The sequence below is a fragment of the Coturnix japonica genome, chromosome 2 (assembly GCF_001577835.2).
Source record: "Coturnix japonica isolate 7356 chromosome 2, Coturnix japonica 2.1, whole genome shotgun sequence".
Classification (NCBI taxonomy): domain Eukaryota; kingdom Metazoa; phylum Chordata; class Aves; order Galliformes; family Phasianidae; genus Coturnix; species Coturnix japonica.
Genome location: NC_029517.1, coordinates 62,882,435 through 62,903,393, shown reverse-complemented (window position 1 = coordinate 62,903,393; position 20,959 = coordinate 62,882,435). Strand labels below are relative to the sequence as shown.

The 20,959-nt window shown below is 40.0% G+C and overlaps 1 protein-coding gene across 1 annotated transcript in view; it reads right to left on the bottom strand.

Annotated features, from left to right (window-relative positions):
• The window catches only part of PHLPP1 (PH domain and leucine rich repeat protein phosphatase 1), a 123,726-nt gene that overhangs the window by 47,998 nt on the left and 54,769 nt on the right, over window positions 1-20,959 (bottom strand). The window contains exons 2-3 of the mRNA XM_015854511.2: window positions 8,804-9,000; window positions 6,424-6,549 (exon numbers count right to left, since the gene is read on the bottom strand). Coding sequence (XP_015709997.2) covers window positions 6,424-6,549; window positions 8,804-9,000 — 323 coding nt within the window. The remainder of the gene's footprint in view (window positions 1-6,423; window positions 6,550-8,803; window positions 9,001-20,959) is intronic.

The window sequence follows — 20,959 nt, the reverse complement described above, 5'->3', positions numbered from 1 at the left end:
CTCCATTATGTTTTCCTACTGACATGAAAATAGATGTGTACTGACCAAAGCTACGGGCCTTGAAAAGAGAAAACAGAACTTTGCAGAGGCTTGAAAACACCTCAGCCGTTTAGAAAATGTACAGGCACAGGTAAGAGCAGGAACTGCCTACTGAAACCAGTGGTGGCAACAGGCACACGTGTCATATTGTCCACAGGCAGTCACCACCACTTCTCAACCCCTCTGTCTTCCATAGGTCAGGCTCATGGGCTGTGCAGCGATACAGACAGAAACCTCCAGCAAACACTTCGTCTTGATGAGGCTCAGGGACACAAAGGTTGTTCTGCTTGCCCTGCTCTCCTCTCTTTAGTTCTAAAGGAAGACATATACAGCATCCAGAAACGGCTTATTTTGACTTGAGGACGTTATAAAAAGCTGTAGGAATCCCAATGAAGACAGTAGTAACGCACAACCGTGTGAAATGGGGGTTGGGGGTAAGATGTGTGCAGGTAGCAAAGCAGAAGTTGTACTCCTTCACCCTGTATGATGGAAGCCCAGAAGAAATCACACAGATACAAAAGCCAATGACCCAGGTTAAGAATCAGAACCTGGTAAGTTCTGATTGTTCTGCTGGTCTGGGGCCTAAAACTGGTTTCCAGAACTAAATTCCTCTTGTTGAAGACCTTGTTCCTTCTCCCTCAGCCATAGAAAGAAGAGGCCTAACATCCCTAAAATTAGTTTTAACTAATCTTTTTCTTTCTTTCTCCCCCTTACTATATGGGTTAGAAAGGTTCTCAGCCATTCAATTTCACGACTGACTCAGATATAACCTTTCTTATACATACCTGAAGTGCAGTGCAGTATGCTGGTCCCTGCAGCCTCCCACCACAGGGAGTGGGATCTGTTCACCACAGACACTTAGGTCCCCTGGGCTTCATTAAGAGCAGAGTTACACTTTTTCTGCTCAGTTCCTAGCACCAAAGGCTACTGAAAACACTTTGGGGTTCTCCCGCATTGAACTCAGCTTAAAAGGTAACATTTGCAACACTTCATACAGCTTCTAGCTGGAATCTGTATGCTTTCCCACATAAAAGCAGGAATTGAATAAATTCAGCTTCAATATCAGAAGCTGATTTAGAGGCTTCAAGAATCATTGCTTGAAAGCTATTCCAGATGTGTGGGTGATAACTAGTTCTCCATTCTCACTCTTGGCACATTATTTCAATAGCTGCTCTTTACTGAAGGCAGCAATAAGGATTATAAACCCAAAATTTCAGCAAGAAAAAAAAAAAAAAAGAAGTGAAGCTGAAGTGTGACTAGCACAGAAACTAAAAGAAAAGGCTTGGTCAAAACTTACGCCACTCGGAGCCAGCTAAACTGTTTTTAAAAGGAGAAACAAACAGCAAACTACAAAGCTTCCCTCCTGAACTATTAGAAGAGACACTACAACGAACAGAAGTTAACTTCCAAAGCATCAATTGGCCTCTAACAACAAAAGGCATGAAAGGACGGGTTTTGCAGGGAAAGAGGAGAAGGAAGAATACTTTCAAGCGTTATAATCCAAAGAGAAACAAAACTGGCCTGAAATTTGTTTTGCCTCATGTTGTTTTCAATGCAAGTCAACAAGAGGCCACCCATAGTCAGAATGCGCAGATATCACTGCAGAACAAAGGTCCCAATTATTGAAGTTTTCACACATACACAAAAAAGGAAGTCAAGTTCCATACAAAGGCAGAGGTTTGTTTATGCTAGAATCCTTGCAATCACTGTTAAAAGGAAGCCGTGATTTTATTTTTAGGGATCTATTTTTAGAGAAGGCATTATCTCAGTATTGTCATTTTATGGTATTAGAGGGGAAAAATGGTTTCCTTTTTCCAAACTTAGAGTCACCACATTTCCTGTAAGAAAGGAAAAACATAAAGCAAAGAAGACCACACCAAAACAAACAGAAAACCTCCCCACAATGAAAAATGAGAAAATCTTTCAGGGATCTTCTTTCCTGTACTAGATAGTGAATCAGTTACAAACAGGCTGCCGATACCTCTTATATCTTGCAAATTTGAAAAAAACTAGATAGCTGCTGTTCTCAAATAAATCCTTTTTCAAGAGCCTTGGATTGATGAAAGGTTATTTTTAGAAGATGCCACTGATGTTGGAATTACACCACACTACTCACTCTTAGGTCATACGCTAATAGAGATTCATTTCCAAACCTCCAAGCACTGCTAGCATATCAAGCCAGCTCCTGCAGAGTCACCCATCCAGTGACCAGCAAATCCCTGACCTCCAACCCATCCCTGACATACACATAAACATGGTACACTAGAATCATGACTATACAGTCAAACACATCTCCAGAGAAAACAGGTTTGGTAATAACCCTGCAATTAAGGATTTTCTAAGGATGGTGCAACTCATTGCAGTATCTAGAAACACATGAGAAACAGGATAACTGGACAAGGCAATGAAGGAATAAGGTAGGGAAAACTGCTGTAACAAAAAACTGCCTAGAAGAATGAGTGAAGAAGCAAGTCAGAGCAGATCGACCATAGGGAAAAACACTACAGAGTGAATCCTGCATGGCTATTTTAGATACATCTCTGTATAAGCTTAAGGTGGATACAACTGCTTAGAAGTTCCTTCACTATTTGTACAAGATAAATTAAATTGAGATTTGGTTTTTTTTTCATAGTGCAAATGGATTTACATACACACAGCATACCTTACCCTGACATGAAAGGACTAAGGCCAATATGGCAGCACGTCCTGCTTCCTTCAGTTTGCTATTCTTGCTCTTTTTAGAGCTTTTAAAATATAATGTACGCTGCCAACACGATTCACTCTATCCTAGCAGCAGGATTCGGTTGTCCAGAATGACACAGACATTTCCACTGCAAGCTTAAAGACAAAGGTTACTGTAACAGAGGGGAGAAAACGTTCATACAAAGGTATACAGGAGAAAACTCTCAAGTTTTAGATTTATTTTATTTTTTTTAATAGGAGTGTTGGGGACTTTTATTTCTGTATAGGTACAAATCTACACACCCCACTCAACAGCTCACTCCCCAGTAAACACGCTATTGCTACAGCAGCAGCTGCATAATGCAGCTGTGGTCAGACAAAGGACAGCAGCATGCCCCTGTACATCTTCATCTACCTGTATTACACGCAGCCATGCACAGGCAGCTCACATGAAGCAGCCATGCATTATTCAGTCCTTGTCTCTCACTGCCTCTTCTTCTACCTGCCCCATTGAACTGAATGTTATAGTGGGAAATAGTTGCTGCAAGAAGCTGTCAGCACACTTCCTGCCCTTCCAGAGCAGAAGTGGGGGAAGTACTGCAGGGTCAGATAACTCAGCTCAGCATGCACAGGGATGCATGCTGCTTCCAAGAAAACAGAATCATGCACTGTACCTTTACTTCAGCTATGAAATACTAAATTTCTGAGATAGATGTAGATGTCTCCTTTTAATTATATGCCTTGGGATATGGAGGACTGATAATTCTTTTCCCACTAGCTAAATCATCTATGCCATTAGTCATGTAGTAGTCAACACACAGCAATGTCACGCACTGAAAAATGCTGAACTGAGTGTAGCTGTTACAAGTGCCATACAGCGGGAGCACACCGTGACACCCCAAAAACAAAGGCTCACAACTGCAAGTTCCACCACTCTGTTACACTTCACACAGCAAAACAACCTCTTCTCTGTCACGTTAACCACCACGTCAACTTTATGCAGATAAAATTCCTTAAAGCCATAAAGATGTCCTCCTACCCCCCTTGATCCTCAGTACCCCCTACGGTTGTATAAGCTTATTTTTCAACGTTTGGCAACAGAGCAAGCATATTAGATCACAAAGGACCAAGTTTGTTGCTGTTGTTTTCCTTTTGAGTTTCCTTAATTAGGACTCCGGTATTTGGAAACTGAAAGGAAAGAAAATGCACTCTGGTACAGAAAACTATCAATATTAACGAAGAAGCCACATTTCCAGCTTTTAAAAATATTCTGATTGAGGTTAAATCTGCATATCTAAAAGCGACCTATTTGGAGTAAGTATGCCACCAAGTTCAATATTTAGGGCAGTATTGGTGCAATAATTTTAGTCAGCTCTAAATGCAAGAGCTCTGTTCACCTCAAGATAAGCACTCGTACAAGAAAAATAATCAAAAATTTTATTCATAAATCTCTTCCAAAAATGTACCAGGGCCGAGCATCAGAGCTGCCTTGGCTACGATGTATTTGACTTCCAGAATGAATCAAATTATACCAGAGTGATGTTCATTTTTAATTAAGCTAAACCCAATCCACCGCAAACACAAATTCAAATCTTCTCCAGCATACATTTACCTATTGTAGAAGTGACACGCTAAGACTTCTCTCATTCTGCAATGCTCCTAAAAAGTCAACACTGCCAATATTCTGTGGGGAAAAAGACTGCAAAGCAAGCATTCTTTGCAAAGTCTCCTTTCAAGATTAAGCCTGTTATTCACATGTTAAAATAGCACCATTTGGCTCTTCTGAGGTACACAGACAACATGAAGTATTTTTCCATAGTTAAAAACTGAATGGAGAAATTCTAATGAAATATTTTAGCTTTCTTCTGTACTAAAATTTACATTAAAGCAAGTATCAGAAGCCTCTGTTTTCAGCAACATGCATCAGGAGCATGAAGGACTACAAAAAAGCTATCAGTTAACGTAACTAAGTTAATGTGAATGTCAGTTTGAAAGCTAATGCCAGCAAACAACAATTATGTTTAAAATTCACATAGATATGACTCAGAATTTATAAAAGTGCAAGCATTTTATACAGGCTCCTTTTAAATTGAGGCTGTGTAACCCACAGAACACAACTAGAAGCTGTACATTGGAAAGCCACATTTTCCCTCCTAAATTTGCTTGCCTTTAGACATACAACACTTTATACAGCATTTTCGTGGTGAGCAAGAGCATTTAAACTTCTCTGAGCTCTTGTTTGCACAATACCTGAGGCAGACTACCCCATATAATTTTAGTTTGTCCTCTGCATGACAGCCTTGGTTTGCCTGAACTACGAAACTGAAAATGAAACTTATTTGTGCACATAGACTGGGAATGATTAACCTTACAATTAAGCTTTTGGGCATGGGTAACATCAGTTGGAGTAAGTCACCATTACTAGTTTTTCTGTTTCTATTCTTCAGGAACTGTTACACAGCACAGTGCTTCCCACACAACTGTCTTGCATACAATCATACTTGTGTCTTTCAGTCTAAGGATAGAAAACCCAAACATTAAAAAGGCAAATAGAAGTGGCAACATTCAGTCTCCAGGAATCCTGAAAGCTAAGTCTCATTTTTGAGGAGACGGAGGAGTGGTGGGTTGGGGAAAATTAAGCCTCGTTTTCTTCTTGAAGTGTGCTTTACCAGAAAGTATAGTTTTCTCAATTCTGAGGGTCTGAAAAGACACAAACTGCGTATTTTATTTCTACCCTTACATAAGAAAAACAGGAGGATCTCATGAGTGCATGGGGATATGTTCTCATACTGGCTACCTTCCCAATGCTGTTAGTCATTTGGATGAACCAGAGAGAAAAAGGGAAGCACAGCAAGGCACCGAGTGAGCTTATGCTGCCAGTAATTCAGAGGGGCTTTCTGGCTATTTATCTCCACTTCTGAAGTTCATTGTTTTACACTACTTTTTCTCACTCATTAGGTTTGCCTTTCATTTATCTAATGTCAAAGCCTCCAGAGATGAAAGGACATTACTCTCCCAGACAGAATCACAAAGCAGCAAGAACTCAAGAATCTGCCAGACCATACCTTACCATCTTGCAAATGTGCACTGGGGATTTGTACCTTGAGTCTGAACAGACCCAGTAGGGATGCCAAAACAGAGCCCTTTAGAGAACTTAAAAACAGAGAAATCACAAAGGATAATTTAAGTGATGCATGCGCTAGGAGGTGCAGTAACTACTGGTCAAAAGAAAGCTTGATAAAATAATCAAGTCTCTTAAAAAAGCCCATGCAACTCAGGCTGTACCACTGGCAATATGCTGGACAAATTCATCACTGCAATCTAAAAAGACCAAACATTTCTAGTGTGTCAAAAACATTTCCAAATAGTACTACACAAAACCCAATTGCTTTAACATAGCAAAGAACATAAACAGCCCTATCAAGTAGTAACTAATGAACAGTTTAGGAACCACTAGAAAACCAAAGAGTGCTAACCACAACAAAAGAACTTGCATAGTATCACAGTACAGAAGTCAGCATAGACAGAAAAAATCACGTTCCTATTACCTGTTATCAAGAGTTCCCATAGAACTCCACGCTCTGGGCACTACAAAGAGCAGCACAAGTTCATAATAATATGAACCCAGAAGACAACATTGCAGTATGGAGGACAGAACTGAGGGTAACACTATAACTTTCATTCAAGAATTGATGTTCTCACCTTTGATGCTTGTCGAAGCCATCGTAAATATTCAGTGAAGTTATCAAAACAAATGTAGTAAGTCTGGCTTTGAGGTCCAGAAGAGCTAAACGCTAAGCAGTGCTGGTGCTTTTTCACTTCTTCCACCTGCAATAAAGGCATAAAACCGTTAGTGAACAATAAACCTAACCCTCTCTACAGAGTACCCCAGAGAAAATTAATGTGTATACAGGAGGAGCTCTTCAAGTAGAGTTGTACTAAAGCCTCTCAAGTACTTAAGCTGGATCTTAACTGTCAAATACTCATGCAATCTACACAAGCAAGAACTAAGATCAGAACCAAAACCTTTAAGCTTGCTTGTCTGTTTTCCAGAATACTAGATAAACTTCTAAAACAAACAAAATGTCAAAAAAAATTCCTAGCCACATCACATATTCTCTTGTCATATGACAAAAAGACATGCAAACTGAAGATGCTGCAGGCAGATAAATTTGGCAACAACTCCAGTTTGAACTGATAGTGGATGGCAACACTGAAATAAAATATGTTGCTACTATTTTCAACATTTAAGGTTTCTCTGGAGATTGTTTCCTTAAAACCTGATTTTTTGGTGTTTATTTGGGGGGGGAATTCTTTCCCCCATGTATCTGCAACCTTACTTCTGGTTGCTACCTTCAGTACAGCACGTAAGATGTAAAGAAACCATTATAAAGAAGGAAATTGCCAAGAATGACATCTTAATAGACTGAGCACTGTGGAATCTTTATGCAACCTAAAGGAGCACAATTTATACTTTTGATTATTAAAATCAAGCTTAACCAAATGCTTCTCTTACACCCCAATTAAATTCTTTGGCATTTCTCAACTCGCTAAAAACACCCCAGAATACATCATCCTGCTACCACACACGCGCAGTCCCACACAACTTATGGTCTCAGTGCCTCAGCACTGCATTCTGGAAAGCCTTTGCAAACCAGGAAGTGCAGAGTATTTATGAGGTTTAGAACGAATATTTTCTGAGTAATAATTTAAAAAACACCAAGTTCTGTGCCAAGCATCCTCCACTCAAGCTTTGTCAGCAGAAGCCCTCAGTACATTTTTTTTCTCTGCTTGGTTCTACTTTTCTTTTAAAATTTGCTGTCAACTTTCAGCTTTAAAGTCTTCATGCTTTATGTTTTGTGATGCATTTCTGAGCAAATACACTTTTTTTTTTTTTTAAAACTAAATAAAAATGTTTTCCTCACAAAAAGAAGGCCGACAAGTGCCAGAGTTCACACAGTGCTGCTAAAAAGAGGCAAAAAATGTCTCTACTTTGGTACCTCCATGGAAGAGCTGAAGAATCATGGAAGTGTCAGAGAAAAGAACTCATAGAAATTATTACTGTCCACATTGCTAGTATACACTGCATCAACTCCGGTCTGCACATCTTGTATCAGGAAGCTTTTTTTTCTCTCCCAGTAACTCCAAAGAATCAAACTTAACAGTATACAAAGTAAAACAGCATTATTTCAGGTGTGAATTCATCTTCAGACTAATGATTCTCTTCTTACTTTGGCTAATCAAGCCAATAATAGTACACTGAAATGACATTCAGGCTGAAACAGTAACAGTATTTTACTGTCTTCAGTAAAGTTCCACAGATCTAAGAACAGTTGAAGGTGGAAATGATCTCTGACAATCATTGCATCCAAATCGCCTGCTCGAGCAGGGCCACCTAGAGCAGGTTGCTCAGCACCATGACCAGACAACTTCTGAACATCTCTAAGAAGGAAACTTTACAACTTCTCTGGGCAGCTTATGTCAATGCTTGGTCACTGATGTAGTGGGAAAGAAAAGAAATTCCTTGGACTCTCCTGTGTTTCAGATGCATTTCATCAGAAAACAAAAAGCCAGTTTCAGCTTTTTGTAGAAGAATGCGTTTGCTGCTGCAAGCTTATATTCAATCACCACACTAATAATGCTGAAGATGGAAAAACAGAAAACCAACCCAAAACACAAATAAAAACTGCTGTTACTGCTAATTTTCAGATCTTAGAGTAACACAACATGGAAAAAAACTGATTAAAAGATGTGGTAAACTTCATACACAATACAGATTCGCGCATCCTTTGTGAACTTTTATACATATGAAACGCTATTATGTGTATAAAACACTGCACACAAGGCAGCTGAATGTATCCCCCTCACTTTTCCTTAGCATTTCAATCCAAACATTCCAAATCATTAAGTATGAATCTTACTGCAATTAAAAACTAGTTCTATACTCTTGATTTTCTCCCCCAGAAACAAGCCTTTGAGAGGTGTTAGGAATCACGGTAAATGAAGGTGATCTCCTCCACAAAATAAGAGATGGGGATTAAGGGAACAAATGCATATAATACAACTAAAAATAAAATCTTACTTTGCCACCAATTAGAGGGAGGACATGCATCTTTCCCGTCTGGCTTTCTTTTACTGATGAGACAATTAGGCATGTTCCACAAAGGATAGCTTGACGTCTTGTCCATCTGTTGACTGGCAAATGTATTTTCCCTTTTCGAACATTGTACATTCCTGAGAGCTGAATCCGCTCGGAGCTGCCAATGCTGTGGGGCTTTCCTGAAATGGAAACAAAAACATCCATTTAATCATGGAAAATTTTTGCCTCTTTCATTCAAGTCATTCTGGGACTTCATCATCAAGTTCTTTAGCTGTGGACCACAGTGAAATGAATGACAACAGCTTCAGAATCGAGTAGTTGATACTTTGTTACCTTCATTTGGTATGTGCCAAAGGGAGTGATGTACTGCATGCACACTCACACCTTTGCATTTCTATCCATCCTTAACATCACGGCTGAATAGCTTCAATAGCTACAGTATACAGTTCCTACTCTTTCTCCAGCCCATCTGTTCAGTCCAAAGACCAGAGCAGAAGTAATACACAATGAAAGTCACAGTGCACACAGATGCAACCCCTGAAAGACCCTGCTTCAGTCTGAGAACTTCAAAGATGAAGTAATTTTGTCTATACTACAGTAACTTAAAGTAGCTACCAAATCACAAGGCAAGATAAACCATTCGTTTTCCTACACTAATATTTAACAAAATTCTTAAATTAGTAAGTCAAAGCATTAATAACTGGCTGGTTCTCCAGAAAAGCAGGGAGTTAGTTGATCCTCACTTATAATACTTCCAATATTTTCAGAACAGTGCTAATTAAACTGTAGCAGTGACAAATGCCGCCCTCTATTACTATAACTTGCTATTACTAATCTTGTGTTCGTACAACAGCTCATTTGTCTTCATGAGTCTGCTCTTGCCTTCAGATTGCTTGAGACAGAAGACACCTACCACATGGCTGCCCCACTGTAGTTCTCTCACCCTCACCTGCCTCATGCCACTTCTTACCCTCGCCTTAACAAGTAGCCTTCCTAAATCTTCGTTACAGATTAATAAGCCAACGCACAGGCATAGTTAGCCTCACACCTTGCTCCATTCTAATAACCAGTAGCATTAAGACTACCAATGCCTGCTAGTAGTTTGGATCTGCTGGAATGTTACTGTTGCTTGAAGCTAAAAGACAAACCACCACGCTAATAAAATGTGGATGCCTCAAGAAAGCAGTAACTTCATTACCAAGCAAATTCAGATCCAACAATAGAAGCTGCGATTAAACACTTCTCTTAAGCCTGAGAGAACAGAAGGAAGTAGCAAATATCTATTCTTTATAAAGCCATAGTACTGTTAGGGAATACAAGTGAGTAAAATAGATCAACACAACCCTAACTAAACAAAATACCAAATCAATATGTAATATAAAAATCACAGTTGCTAAAGTAATTGATAGTTCATCTAGTCCATGCAAAATGATGGACTTGATTCTGCAAAGCACTGCTCAAAGAATCTGCTACACAACAAAAACACAGTAAAAATCTCTGTAATAGAATACAAAGTGCCCGTGAATTGCCAAAAGTATGGTTGTATAAGGAACGGTTGTCACGACTAAGGACAGTTTGAACTCAAAAGTGATATTTCAAGTAAGGTTGTCAACCATGGCATGTTTCTGGGCAGAAAACACCAACCCTCAGAAGTTCTTTTGGATTCCTAAGTGGGTAACAAACAACATGAGATCCCCACTGCAGTGCTGCAGCCTTGGCATGAAACATGAGAACACTCAGAAACAGAGATGTAACATTACCCTATGGACCGTACCGGCAGAATAATTACTGGGATATGACAGCAGGTGCTCGCTCTTCACAAAGGGTGCTGGAAAATTAGAGAATCTTCAGAAAAGCTACAGGACAAGAGCCAGGAACCTGACAAACCTGTTTCCTGGAACCAGATTAAACCATTTGTTTTCTTGAACTAGCTCCATGAAGTGAGGTACAGCTGGACCTGTAAAACTACCCAGTAGCATCTAAATGGAAGTTCTTCAAACTTCAGGTAAATTCAGAGGTAGCTCAGATGCAAGTCACATTAATAATTAGCATCATTAGTAAATGTTTACTAGAAAAGCCAGGACAGAGCTATCACAAAGTCTCCATGCTAGGTACGAACTGTACTTCCCTCTCACATCACAGACAGATTTGATGGGAAAATTACCAGGGTAAAAGTTTTTACAACAGTCCCTTCAACTTCTAAGCACTTAGGACATATTTTCCTAACAAATTCTGCCCATTGCTACATTAAAGCTAAAAGATTCTTGATAAGAACATACAAAACTAAAATATTGAGCCTATTTCATTATAGCAAATGATTTCTCTCTTCTTATTCCTGCCTACACTGCCACATAACTTGCAAAACCTCCATTTGATGTTGGATCACACCATGTTGCCTGAGATGGAATCAGCTCATGTATCATTCAGTTTTCTTCCTTGTAAAGGGTCATTACTATTCAGACTTAATAATATCAAAATGCTTCATTATCATGCAAAGAAAAAAAACAAACCTCCAGAAGCTGCTGGCTTCTTTTGTTTTTAACTAGAGGTTAAGTAAAGATCTTGAAATGCACTGAAGTTTTGCAGGTAATTCAGAGTAAAGCTGATTGAAAAGAAGCAAATTTGTTGACTGAAAGATAAGCCCGAACAGTGCTTAAGGGCTCAGCAACTTGCAAGCAAAAGAACATATAGGTAAGAAAAACTGAAACGTGAGCAGCTTATGGAATTAATACCACAACAAAAGAGGGATGGGACTCGGTGTAGCAATCCTAATGTTCACTGCTCCTCACTTCATAGAGGAGAGCAGCAGGTGGCAGAACATCACACCGCCGCACAGCCAGCTCCTGCCAGAGCACACCACTGGCACTGAGGGAGCAGGAAGATAAGGAAGACTCACGTGTACCCAAGCTTTTTACGACTTGAAACATAATCCAATGAGAAGGCCCCAGCAATTAGTGCAAATGGCCTTTCCCCTAAACAGGAACAGAAGGGATGGGACAGTACAAACGTCACCAGCATATCTTTAGGCGAAGGATCAAAGAGTGCAAGTTATGGTATAATCAGAGTGCCACCACCAAACATCAATTAAGCAACCTACGAGTGCTGGTGAAAAAGGATCACCTGTTCTGAAATCATCCCGTCTCAGACCTCCTACTTGAGATTCAGAAAACAGCGTGTGATTCACGTTACCGAATTTCCTTCAGTTTTAACTATGCCCAGAGGGAGCAGACAAGTTTCCAGTGGGCCCTGTGATATACTGAAGCTGACAGTTGCACTGATATAAAGGTAATGATGATCCTTTGTGACTTGAAACACAAATTCAGATCCTGCCAAAAGCTTGAAGATAATCACCGTTGCCTCAATCAGAGTGGAGACAAACATGCCAGAGCATCTAGAAGACTTGCATACCAGCAAATGTTTTTCAAATGCTGAGCCCAACCAGAACAGTTGGAGTGTTTTAGCAAGAAACCATAAAAAGATTATTTTTCATTCTTGTCAGGACTCCAAAACTACTGCAGCTCCTAAGCACACCCACAACAGGACTTTTGTTCCGCACGAAGCATTAGAGGAGATGCCTCAAGGAATTACAAACAGACCACTCATTTGGCTATCTTGACATTCATGGTTGAATTCCTCTCAGTTTTAGCTTGTCCTAAGTCCTGGAGGGAAACTACTGGTATTTAAAACAAGGACAGAGAAAAGCAGGGAATTTGATCAAAATGGTAGGACAGCTTCCCAGAACCATCAACCATTCACAGGAAGCATGGATGGGACACCAGACATCCTTCAGTTATCTTAAAACACAAAGACTTTGCAACAAGCAGTTCGAGGAAGCCACCACTACACCATATATTGACTCTGACCTGGTGCAAAGACTTGAAATCTTACTAAATACCCACAGCTACTTGCCTTGGATGCTGAGTAGAGCTCTTCATCCTAGCAATAGAAAGCATATGGAATATATTACCATCAGAAATTATGAAATACCAGCTCATTATGGGACATAAAGAGCATGTGGAGGAGAAAGCTCTCGAAGCTCTACAGCTGATTAAGTTGCAAGTACTTATTATTCCAGCCGGTTTGAAAAGTACAGCCAATGAAGTCTGCTTCTAAAAAACTATTTAAGACATTACCAAAATAAGAGTGGAAGAAAGTGCTGACATAAAGAGACGCGTTTACTTTTGTGCAGCAGGTTTTATTTTTATTGCTAATGTCGGTCTGACAGAATGAAAGCCAGCAGTTCTGAGAGGCACGTGGCACAGCTGGCCGACTCATTGGAAGGACCAGGCTGACTTTGCTGAGCAATCTCAGGTCCTGGTGGTATCAAAGGCTGAATGCTCAGTGGCAACAGCATCCAAGTTCAAGGTTTTTCAGAAGGGACTGAAGCACTCAGTCTCAACCCTGATTTAGGGTTGGTCTTTTTCAGCTGCAGCTGGGCCAGTAACAGAGGTCGATACACTCATCTGCACATGGCCAAGCCCTTGGACTAAGGCCAACATTGCATCAACCCTACCACATCAGCTGCTCGCTGTAAGCAGTCCCTAAGCCCTCTTAGGCAAACCCAGCTGCTTTAATTTCTTGTCTCCCTCTGACCAAAAAGAAAGGCCACAGCAACAGCCCAGGGTGAACAGTTTGGTATGGAGAACAGGGGAAGAGCACGCAGAGGCCAGATCTGCAGCAGTCACTGGAGAGAATACATAACTAAGCCCACCTACGGTTTTCAGTAAGTAATTTCAGAAACAAGATACTTCCCACACTAACACTTAAACATCAGGTGTTGCATTGTTTTTTTTTTTCCCCCCCCCATATCCACCACACACAAGTCAAAAGCCAGCAATCAGTTTGAAGGCATTGGTTGGAATCTGGTGAGGAAAGCCAGCTGGTTTCCCAGCTGATGTGGTGAAATCAACAGAGCAAGTGCCTGGAACACTGTTCCTTTGACTTGATTTTGGGAAAAACCTTGCCCCAGCCCTTCCTACAGACCCCCAACACACAACCACCACATGCATAGAATCACCAAGATTGGAAAAGAAATGACCTCCAAAATCATCTAAACCCAGCCATTCACCTACCACCAGTATTTCCCTACTAAACCATATCTCTTAGTACACAGCAAGAAGAGGCCGGCATACTGTTGCTGTACCCTTACTACCAGATTCTTCTGCAGATTTCCACTTCTGCCCAAATCCTTCAATTAAACACAGAGAAAGCTATTTCCTGAATACTTTTGAAGCATTTCAGTCATTTAAGGTTGTTCCCCCTTGCACTGCAGTCACACTAAGCATCGTCATGATGACTTCAGGCAAGGTCTCGGTGCAATGAGATGTGTAAAAATAAAGCAGTGAGGTGGATTTAAAAATAATAATAATGGGGGCAAGCATAGAAAGCACAAAAACCGCAAGTAAAAATCCTGATATTACTGCACTGTTCCCATTTTTATTTCAAAGAAAGCCTACTTAAGAGTTCACATATCTATCAGCAATCAGAAGATATTTTTGCAAAGGTAACAGATCGAGCATATACGAGGTGAAGTTTAACTAACCAAATCATTCCAAACTAAGGACTTGGATTTTTGCACACAAATCTGCTTAGACTCTTACAAATTCCTACAAGATTTAACACAGCTGCTGATTGATTCTGTAGTGCTCTGTGGAACAAGTGTTCAGACATCACCACATAGCCTCTATGGGCACGTAAGTATTAACACAGACTTTGACAGTATTTTAGTGCCCTCCATATTAATATGAGAGCTGGGCTAAGAGCTGAAGTGATTTATTTCCTTAGAAATCAGCAGTTCAAGCCCTAGTACTTGAAGCCTGACACCTTTTCACCCAAGACACAAAGAATTATATATTTTTTTAACTGTCTCAATTCAGCTTCTTATTAAATTAATGTTCTCTGTGTGACAGAGTAGAAGACAGACAAGCTTTCAGTCTTTATGAAGTTTATCCCTGTTTACTGGAAGATCATCCTTAAAGACAGGCATCATCACTGGGTGATATCATGCAATAAAACATACAGTCACCAGTTCTATAGGAATAATCCTGTGATTGTTCCTATACAATTCCTATGTAATTCCATTCACATTAAAGTTTGTATGGATTTCTTAGTACAGAAAGCAACTCTCCCTCTCTTTTTTCCCCATGAAGTTCAGTTTTTATTCACTTGATCATTTCCTGTATCTTATTCTCAGTACTTCCACACAAATGACCTGAAAATATGGTATCAAAGACATTGCAAACAAAATTTAACAGTATTTCTGTCAGGCATTGGGTGTTTCTTCAGAGGAAAATAGTTGCAGTAGATATAGTATCAAAAGCTCAGTATCAACCTGAATAAGCCAATAGCTTCTGAGGAAATAAAAAGGAACAGTAATTCAGCAGAACACGCTTAGACTCATCACTGACATAGCACGACTTCAGTGCCAGGATGATTTAGGTGCAATGGTGAACAGGATGCTGCATGCAATTAAAAGCAAGAAGCACAAGTTCATCTGGATTACTGTGCAAGGGGTAAAAGATCCAAAGCCTTTGAATCCAATTGTTTCATCTTAGCAAGTGAGTTAAATATCTAGCTGTTCCTAAGCATTTTTGAAGCTTTTTATCAGTTAAGTAGTATAGCACAAGCAAACAAAAGCCAAAGACTCATTAAAAACCTGCCTATTCTTAAACTCTTCAACAACACATTTCATGCTATCCCTGATTAGGATTTTTCTTTCTGCACCCACATACAATTGCATGCACTAAAAAGTTGAAAATTGAACAGATAGGGTCAAAAAGCTGCACTTGACAAGTTTGCTAGTGTTATCACTTGGAAAATAGCACAACTTTAGTAGGACAGAACCCAACAACTGCTGAATTCACCTTTCCCCCTCTCCCCCAACTCAATCCCCATAAAGTACAGTTGAAGAGAACGCTGGAAATGCACTTTTTGTGAAGTCATGCCAAACTGACTTCTAGTTATCACACTCCCAAAGTACAAAAAAGCCACAAGCAGAGTAAAATCCTTGGCAGTCCAAGTCTAATGTAATTGCTGTATTGGCAGAAGCTCTGAACTAACCAACTGTTCCAGGCAAAGCTGGAGTCTTGATGGAATTCAAGAGCAAAGTTGCACTGAAGTTAACAGCAGCTTTCAGGTTTGATCAGCATTAGATGCTCAACATGAAGCACAGCAAGTAAGCTCAAAATAACTACTTGAATGCACACTCCTCAAAGGAGGAACAATGACAGCCCCTGGCAGAAGTTCTATGTTCATCTATACGCTTTAGCATTACAACAAAGAAATCTCTGCTCCTTACCAGCAGAAGTTGAGCAAAGCTCCCCACAGCCCCATACTTACCTACCTTAACCTGAGGCTGAAACATGTGGACAGTCAAATATTTTAAATATATGGCTACAGAGGAACAAGCACTTTTGAGCACACTAGATTAAGCACTGTTTAATATGAATGTCACATATAATACAAATGTTCTCTGTCTACGTATTCTAGACTAAAATGCCATAAACCTCAAGATGATTACACTATTTTTGCATGTTAAATATATTCAAGTTCCAAGCACAAAGATTTTCTACCTGCTCTCTCATTAGAAAAAAACTAAATTTGGTATTCTACAACATATCTAAAAGCATATGGTGATCTACATAGCTATAAAGTTAAAGCATTTTAAGTATGACATTTCCTACAATAGACTACTGTACCAGCACTATTGTATAGATCAAAATCTAAATGCAAGTTTCATTATAGGACCTGGCTGATGAGCATCTTATGTCAAAACAGTTCTGTGCAGTATTACGAAGCTATTACTAGCACATGTCAATTATGTCTAGTATAAAAATCCCAAATAATTTTAAAATGAAGCAGTATTTAAAGATGTTAAATGCTGTCTGGTAAAGTCCCTTCAAAGTTTAGGAGTGTACAAAGAAGGCCAGATTTAAAACTGTCAATGCTCACAAGCATTACCTAATAAGTAAATAAATAATGGAAACTGTAAGTAAAACAGAGTGGCCACTTCAAGTTACAAGAAGGCAAAAAAAAAAAAAATCTAAACAAAACAAAGATAAAAATACAAGAAAAATGATGTTAGGGGGAAGTTCTTCACTAGGAGAGTGGTTAGGCCCTGGAACAGGCTGCCCAGGGAGGTTGTGGATGCCCCGTCCTTGGAGGTGTTCAAGACCAGGTTGGACGGGGCCCTGGGCAACCTGATCTAGTAAATGTGTATGTTTGGTGGCCTTGCCAGGCAGGGGGGTTGGAACTACATAATCCTTGAGGTCCCTTCCAACCCGGGTCATTCTGTGATTCTGCGTGATTCTGTTGGTTTTAAACACTGAATATTTCTAATTTAACTTTATTAACACAAGATTTCAACGCACTGACTAGAAGGAATTCCAGCTGGGCAATGTCCCTGTAGACCAGTCTTACTCCATCCTTTAAAGCCAGCCAGCTCAACTTGCTAGGTAAGCATACTTGTCCTCCTTAACTTTTCTCTTAACAGCAAGGGCATCTGCAAAGCCTTGTGCAGAAAAATGGACGGAAATGCAGAAACTGGAGCAACAGCTGCCCTCAGAAAGCTTCACTACCTTGTTTTCTGTCTGCTTACAGCTAACGAGGTGTTTCAGTTGCTGAAGAAGATGCCCCGTTGATCCTCTCTCAATTGACTTGTCATTCAAGTGTTTGAGTTTTTAATTTTACATGACAAAGGTTGGATTATGTTGACATACATTAAACGTGCATGTAAATGCATGCAAATACTCACTAGTAAAAGGCAACTTACATAAGAACTCTGTACTTCAGAGCACATTTCTGAGGGGAAAAAAAAAAAACAAAAACAAGGAAAAAAAGGCTGATTTTCTCAAGTAAGAGAACAAGGAAACAGTGGGGAGTGAGAGATAAGTATCACAAAGAAACATGAAAGGGAACATTTTTCTCAGTGCCTTTCTACTCCTGGAAACAGAGGCAGAGATGATTTATCACACTTCCCCAGATATCAGGATTGTCACTTTCTTCTGTTTTCCACAACAGAGACTAGAAGTAACCGGATAGCATATGGGAACTGTCTACGAGCGCATGTCATACGGCTTCATTACAAAGAGCAGGAAAAATAGAAAAACCAGAAGAGATTGGCTTTTTCCATTCCATGTGAATTAAAATAAACTATTGCACATGAGTCATCCCAAACCCATCAGTTTTCTGTCCAGAGCACTCCAAGGGTCCATGAAAGTACAACTCTAAGTGCTAGCTAATAAGGCACTCTGAATTTGAGAATTAAGAACTCCCTTTTTATTTTACACAGCTCTACAAGAAAAATACTGAGAGTTTCCACATCCATAGCAAGAGAAGAAAAAGCCTGTGCAAGGGTCCAGTTTTCAGGCACACTTAAGTCCCATTAAGAGCCAGCAAAACCACTTCTAAGGCAGGAAGTTCTGAGATAAAATTAAAACAAGATCAAAATTCAGCTTTGACAGGAAAGTGAGTGTGCTAAAAACAACCCTGTGAACTTGAAGTCAGCGAACGACTAACTCTGGCTCACGATAAGTTTAGAAAGAAATCCCTAAGTATTCACTTTGAGTGCACTACACAACACCGGCAGGATCAATCTGAAGCTGGGGCTACTTTGCAAAGCTCTCTGACCCAAATGAGTCTGAAGTGTCCAACCACACACCTGAGAAACCTATCCTAAACACCGAGCGCCTTTACTGGTGTTCGATAAGGCCTTAAAATACCAAGAGAGAAGAGCCGTCCAGCTGGACAATGTTCAGTGCAGTACAGAGCACAAGAAAGTCTGTTTATGTGTATTGATTGCGGTCAGACCATAACATTTCAATTTTCTGTCACAGAAATGAATGCTTTCCGTACCACTGGAAAAATACATATATATATTATAGCTAAAAGACATCATTTGAATTGTGTATTCAGAAAAAGCAGAGAAACTCCAACTGTCCCACCACTCGATCCATGTCCAATACTATCATGTAATCTGCTCTCAAGGAAAACAAACCCCCAACGCTTCTCCTCCCTCTCAAAAAGTACATCATTTTAAACTTAACATATCTAAATCTCATTAAATCTGCATTGAACTCCCCCATCCTGTAAGCAATCACAATAAAAACTAAAATATGCAAGATCTTATGTAAGCGGGCCCTATTTTGATCCACCCACTGTGACAGTTCAATTGTCTGAGTGTTTGGGTTCTTACGAAGTAAGAGATCATATCACATTTATTTCTCTGAAAGTCATTTCACAAGTTACCTCCGCGCAGTGGAATGCAAATGGTCTCAATTTTACAAGCATACTCGAACAGCAAAAATCCTCTGCTATGTAATCTCAGCAACCAACGTACTGAACTCAGAGAGAAGGAACATGTGAGCCCGGATCAGAACTCTTCTCCTTGCCTTTCCACAGCTCTGCCGTACTACTGCATATGTCCATAACAGAACGGCCCCCTTCAGAAATCACTGCTAGATCTGACCCTTGTAGAACATGCATGAAATCTGTTCAGTGAAATTTATTATTAGGGGAAAAAACAATCTTTGAAGTTAATTACAACTGAACTATTTACTTCACACAAGAAAAGCGTGTTGGGTGCCAAATGTAAAACATGCTGCCAGCTTTCAAATTGATGCTACTCTATTTTACTTTAGTAATATTCAGACTGGTATGTATTTTTAATGCAAGGTGCTGCCTGGTGAACTGAGTTAATGGATGATTTAATTAATGTTCAGGAATGTAAAGTAGGAAGAGATTTCCTGGAGCTGGACAGTTCACCTTTGGCTACAGAAAGGACGGTGGGACTTAAGCTGAAACATACAGAAATATTCAGCTGAGTGCTTTTCTAGAAATAGTAAAAGACAAAGAAAATCCCATTTATTTTTCCTGTGTTTCATTATTATTTGGACATGCATAAGCCTATAAAATGAAGGATACATGCTTGAATGCAGATTCCTTTAAATCTTAAGCAAAAACAAGCAAGAAGAGAATACTTCAAAAGAGAATATGTTGCCTCACTTGTTACATGGGAAAGCATATGAGAAGAGATAACACTAAAAGAGGACATTGCAAGAAATCAGACAAACTATTTTTTATCAACTTCAACTGAAATTAAAACTGCTCTTCTGTTCTTACTAGAAAGCCAATGCTGGCCTGCAGCGTTCTGCAGGATCCGGGGAACTGGGCTAAGTCCCCAGACAGGGTCCATTACTCTGCCCACACAATAAAGCTCATAAGCCTCAATCAGCATTGGCAAACGTATCTCACAGCATTAGGCAACACACCAAGTCTGCAGAAATTTGCCTGCTCCCCCACCAATGCTGATTCCCCAAAGAAAAAATGGGGAACAGCTGCTCAGTCAGCTCCTGCTGCCCAAACAACCAAATCTGTTCTCAGTTATAACTGGGCTAGGAACTGTTGTCATCTTCACATGGGGATGCTATTATCTTCATGTGAATTTGCATGTCTGCGTGTGCTGTTTCAAACAGAGAGCTGTTGCTGCTGCCACCAGCAGAACCAGCTTCTGTGAGAACCAGGGGAACCACACGCTTGATGGCACATGAAAACGGCAACTACAGACATGAAGGCATTGCTGTCAAACCCACATGATGAGAGGAAGACTCAGACCAGTGGAAGCTCTGCTAAGATTCAGCAGGGAGCACAGCAGGAACTTAGTCTCCACAAGAGGGAGAAGGAAAATGCTTTTCTCAAGTGCACCGGTCTGCCTTGCTCTAAATCCTACTCACAACTCTGAGTTTCCATACACTGGCCTCCTGCTGGCTTTTGAAGCAAAGTAAGCCAAGCAATGACCTGAAACGTAATTAAAGGAAAGGAATTATGTAGTTTACCTCATCCCATTTGCATTCTGCATTTTAAGTCATAGCACAAAAAGCTGTTTAGATATAAATTGTCTTGCTGCTCCACTTTCTCTGCTTCCATGTTTCAGTTTTTGCCAGTTATAGGGCAGAATTCACCATTGTCTCTCTGGCTTCAGCAGCGATGAACCAACCCAAGACCCATCCTAAAGCTTACCACATAAACTAAGGCTGAGTTTTATTAATATGACAGACACCGCTTTCTTGAAGCTACCTCAAATTCCTGGTAAAACTGATGCAAAACACATGATGATTAGATCACAGCTCAACCAAGAACTGA